This window comes from Camelina sativa, chromosome 11 (assembly GCF_000633955.1).
Source record: "Camelina sativa cultivar DH55 chromosome 11, Cs, whole genome shotgun sequence".
In the NCBI taxonomy this organism is placed as follows: Eukaryota; Viridiplantae; Streptophyta; class Magnoliopsida; order Brassicales; family Brassicaceae; genus Camelina; species Camelina sativa.
Window position 1 is genome coordinate 31,555,077 of NC_025695.1, and position 5,264 is coordinate 31,560,340.

General features: G+C 38.4%; 1 protein-coding gene across 3 annotated transcripts; it reads left to right on the plus strand.

The window, feature by feature from the left end:
- Positions 1,806-5,264, plus strand: LOC104724853. 3 transcript variants are annotated; one of them, XM_010443409.2, is made up of 2 exons: positions 1,806-2,298; positions 2,988-5,264. In XM_010443409.2, exons 1-2 carry the CDS (start codon positions 1,943-1,945, stop codon positions 5,260-5,262), a joined length of 2,631 nt encoding a protein of 876 aa, XP_010441711.1. In that variant the 5' UTR covers positions 1,806-1,942; the 3' UTR covers positions 5,263-5,264. The 3 variants fall into 3 exon arrangements, with proteins under 3 accessions (XP_010441711.1, XP_010441712.1, XP_010441713.1); XM_010443410.2 differs by having other exon boundaries at positions 1,837-2,605; positions 3,295-5,264; XM_010443411.2 differs by having other exon boundaries at positions 1,837-2,593; positions 3,265-5,264.

Below are 5,264 nucleotides of genomic sequence, written 5' to 3' on the forward strand. Positions count from 1 at the left end.
AAAAAAAAAAAAAAAAAAAAGTTGAAATCTGCAGGAAAGAAGACGAAGAATGAAAAAAAAGGATATGCAAAGCAGAGAGAGGGAGAGGTATGTGAATAATAATAACTTAAGTATAATAACACTATATTTTTATAAAAATAAAGTCATTTTTTCATTATTAATATAAAATAATTTTCTTTTTTTCGTTAACTTATATTATATAAAAGACGCTTAGACCATCTCCAACATATATCTTTAATTTTTTTTTTAAAATAGAGCAAGAATTAGTGTAAAAAATTAGAGGTGGGAATAGTGTTGCTAAAGCAATTCAGAGCAAATATTATTTTATAACAGAGTTTTGACTCAAAAATATAATAGGGTTAGAGATGCCTTAATTTAATATGGATATAGACAACTAAATGGGCAAGGGTTTTTAAAAAAAATCAGTTAACTAAAAACAGATTAACTTATTTTATTTTTGACAACATGCCTTTAGTTTTTTTTAATGAATGTAATATTTAAAATCAACAAAAAAATGTTCTATAAATGCAAACCTAGTTTTCAACTAAAACCAATGAATAATGTGCATAATTTTTTTTTTAATATATGGTAAAAGTCTATTTAACTGAACAATACACTGTTTTCACGTTGATAGGAAACAGAACTAAAATCTTTTTTATTTTTCTTTTCATTTGGCAGCCCGAATTAAAGTCTTTATAAAAAATAAAAAGGAAAAGAAAACAAAATTAAAAGACCCACATCCAAAAGTCATCGGTATACAAGTCGTCGTAATATATTAAAAGCTTCTATTATAAAATGTCCCTGTGTATTACCATGGTTAAAAAAATAATAATACATCCAACCCAGTGTAACATTTTATAAGCATTATATATCCAGCTGTAGGAATGATGCCAACTCGTTGTCCGAAAATTTTGTCAATCAGATGAGACAAGACGTGGGCAATATTTATTTTGGCTAGTAAACTCTTTTTTTTTTGTTTGAAAATAATTAAAACCAAATTATATCTAGGAGAAATGTTGACAAATCAAATCCTATTTGTATTTAATTACTGGCTGGTAAATAATAGCTACCGAGTAGGTTCCACAAGAAAACGTGATCGAAGCAAGAAGATTTCATTTTTCATTTACGAAGCAAGAAGTAAAAAATCCCTTAGCATTAAAATTTCATTTTTTGGTTGCCCAAAAACAAATTACGATTTATTTGTCAAGTGCTGTCTTTTTACTTAAATACGAACCTGTATAAAGATTTGTAGATAAATGTATGATAGCTAGAAAAAAAGTTCTAAATAAAAAAGGAAATCTTACTTTAATTTCTTTAACAAGTTTCTTGGAGAAGTAACAAAAGTATTAACATGTGCAAACTTTGTTGTCTTGTCGCTCATTCCAATTTTGTAAGGCCATTTGAAATTACCTCGTACACTTAGGTTTTAATTGAACATATTTGATTCTGTAACCAGTTGATTTTAAGAAGACGAAAGGATAAAGACAAGATTCAAAAATTTAAATTAAGTTTTTTAAAATTTTAAATTAAAATTTTTAAGTATTTTTCTAAAACATTTCTCGCAAAAAAAAAAGTTTAAATACATTATATAGCAAAAAGGATAAGATAAAATATACTAGCATATATTTTATTCGCTTCGTCCAGTGGGATAATTGTTTATTTTTGTTTTGTTTTGAGTGAGGTAAATAATAAAGTAAATAATTTATTTAACAGCAGACAAGAAAGATAAATTCAAATTATATCGTATAAAAAAAAACTTAAAAAAAAAAGAAAGAAAAAGACTTAGAGCTCAATGAACATGTTTTGACTAACCTCAAGGTCTCCAAGAAGCCTCCAATGGCTGTCCCCCCAGAATAACTCAAACCTTCACACCAAAAAAAAAAAGAAAAAGCCAAACACATCTTCAGTTCTTGTTCGTTTCATTCAACCAATCGGTTTGAAGATGGTGCAGGCAATCCCAGAGCCTATCAAGGACATATGGGACGAATGGAGTATCCGGAGTACCTTAATCTTCAGTCTCAGTCTTCAAACATTTCTCATTTTCGTTGCACCCCAAAGAAAACGCTCTTCCAATAAGGTTTGGCTCTCTCTCATTTGGTCAGCTTACCTTCTTGCTGATTGGTCAGCCAACTTCGCCGCCGGACAAATATCAGATAGTCAAGGAGATGATCCAGAACCCGGAGAACCGATAAAGAGCGCCGAATTGTTTGCTTTCTGGGTTCCTTTCTTACTCTTGCATCTCGGTGGTCCGGATACAATCACTGCCCTGGCCCTTGAAGATAACGAGCTATGGCTCAGGCACTTGTTGGGTCTCTTCTTTCAATCTGTTGCAACCGTTTACGTGTTTTTGCAATCCTTACCCAACGCTCTTTGGAAACCCATTGTGCTGGTGTTTTCGGCCGGAGTGATCAAGTATGTCGAGAGGACATTATCTTTGTACCTGGCGAGTCTTGACAAGTTCAAGGATTCCATGATTCAGCGGCCTGATCCTGGACCAAACTACGCGAAGCTCATGGAGGAATACGCAGCCAAGAAAGATATGAAGATGCCTACACAGATTATCAAGATTGGAGAGCCTGAGAAAGATCCAAAAGCCACTGCTCAGGTTAGGCCTCCAAGGGAGCTCACTCCACTCAATATTCTCCAGTATGCTTATAAGTACTTCAATATCTTCAAAGGTCTTGTGGTTGATCTCATCTTTACGTTTCAAGAACGAGCTGAGAGCAAGAGATTCTTTAGCTCTCTGGACGCAGACGAAGCTTTAAGAATCTTAGAGGTTGAGCTCAACTTTATCTATGAAGCTCTATACACGAAAGCCGAGATCTTGCATAACTGGATAGGGTTCCTCTTCAGGTTCATCGCCCTGGGATGCCTCATAGCAGCTCTACGCATCTTCCAATACAAGAACAAGAAGGATTATAGTGAATTTGATGTTGGCCTTACTTACGCATTGCTGGTAGGAGGAATAGCTCTGGATTGCATTNCAGGCACTTGTTGGGTCTCTTCTTTCAATCTGTTGCAACCGTTTACGTGTTTTTGCAATCCTTACCCAACGCTCTTTGGAAACCCATTGTGCTGGTGTTTTCGGCCGGAGTGATCAAGTATGTCGAGAGGACATTATCTTTGTACCTGGCGAGTCTTGACAAGTTCAAGGATTCCATGATTCAGCGGCCTGATCCTGGACCAAACTACGCGAAGCTCATGGAGGAATACGCAGCCAAGAAAGATATGAAGATGCCTACACAGATTATCAAGATTGGAGAGCCTGAGAAAGATCCAAAAGCCACTGCTCAGGTTAGGCCTCCAAGGGAGCTCACTCCACTCAATATTCTCCAGTATGCTTATAAGTACTTCAATATCTTCAAAGGTCTTGTGGTTGATCTCATCTTTACGTTTCAAGAACGAGCTGAGAGCAAGAGATTCTTTAGCTCTCTGGACGCAGACGAAGCTTTAAGAATCTTAGAGGTTGAGCTCAACTTTATCTATGAAGCTCTATACACGAAAGCCGAGATCTTGCATAACTGGATAGGGTTCCTCTTCAGGTTCATCGCCCTGGGATGCCTCATAGCAGCTCTACGCATCTTCCAATACAAGAACAAGAAGGATTATAGTGAATTTGATGTTGGCCTTACTTACGCATTGCTGGTAGGAGGAATAGCTCTGGATTGCATTGCTCTTATCATGTTCTGTGCATCTGACTGGACGTTTGTCAGATTGAGGAAGATGAAGGATGAGGTGGACGAAGAGGACACCCGGATCGACCACATTCTTAACTGGATTCTTAACAAGATTCTCGGGGTCAGGGATTTGAATACGGAAGACTATGATGAATGCTTCAAGAAAACACCCGGCAAGGTTACCAACAAAACACCAGGTCATGAGAAGCCTGACAAGAGTACCAAGAAAACAGCAGTTCTCGACAAAAGTACCGAGAAAACAGCAGTTCTCGACAAGAGTACCGGAGAAACAGCAGGTCAGGAATTGCCTGAGAAGAGTACCAAGAAAAAACCGTGTCATAATGTGCTCGACACGAGTTTCATATATCGCAGGTGGTCAGAGTATGTACATGCACACAACCTGATCGAATACTGCTTATGTTTGAAACCGGAGCGAATCCACCATACCAAGGGTCGGATACACATCGCCTTTGACACGGTTATCAACACCCTTTACATTGGACTCATATTCGAAACAATTGGAAGAGTCATTGCATCCTGTTATACAGGAATAAAAAAGACAAGTCATGAGATTTTCAAGTGGATTGACGGCAACATAAGTGATGCGTGCAAGAAATACAAGAGATTGAATGAAGAGTACATTAGGCTGTGCTTCTTCTGCTTATTTTACATTCCTAGTCTACCTGGACGCGCAATCAAAAGTTTTATGGACTTCTTTGGCATCAAAGCTCAGCTAGACGAGGTGATCTACACGTCCAGTGATCGACTCACCCTGGATCTGTGGGTACACATATTCGGAGAAGTTAAAGCCAAATCCCGTTTTGCTGATGACTCTGAAAGCGCCATGAGGGTATCTTCAGCTAGAGGAGACTGGACGCTACGTGACATACAAGGTGACAAAGCAACAGAAAAAAAACGTGAGAAACTTCTACGCTATGTGATGGAGATGGATTATGATCAGAGCCTTCTGGTGTGGCATATTGCCACTGAGCTCTTATACCAAACAGACGAAACAGAAGAATTTAGTGAAGCGTATCACAGCGCCTGTGAGTTCAGTAAAATCCTTTCAGACTACATGATCTACCTCCTAATGATGCAACCAACTCTGATGTCAGCTGTTGTGGGCATTGGAAAGATAAGATTCAGAGACACTTGCGAAGAGGCTCAGAGGTTCTTCGACAGGAGACATATCCCGGGCAAATCCACGAAGAAGAAAGACATTGTAAAGGAAGCCAGCAATGCGATTTTATCAGTGGCGGTTCCAGCGAAAGCTGAGCCTATCGACGTGAAAGGTGACAGAAGCAAGTCCGTCCTGTTTGACGGGGCCATGCTTGCCGAAGAGCTAAAGGGTATAAGCAAGAACAAGGAGGACGACACAGAGATGTGGAAAATAATGAGCCAAGTGTGGGTTGAGTTGCTTTGCTATGCAGCGACGAAATGTGGCGCTGTAGAACACGCAGCTCAGCTAAGCAAAGGAGGAGAACTCATCAGCTTTGTTTGGCTATTGATGGCTCATTTCGGATTAGGAGACCAGTTCCAGATCAACCAAGGAGATGCCAGAGCCAAACTGATTATAGGCAAGTGATC

Bases quoted from the DNA above. Each gene is read 5' to 3' on its own strand.
- LOC104724853 (XM_010443411.2), top strand. From the start codon at position 1,943: ATGGTGCAGGCAATCCCAGAGCCTATCAAGGACATATGGGACGAATGG. The intron at 2,594-3,264 runs GCCACTGCTCAG...AAGATTGGAGAG, and splicing joins AGCCTGAGAAAGATCCAAAA to CCTGAGAAAGATCCAAAAGC.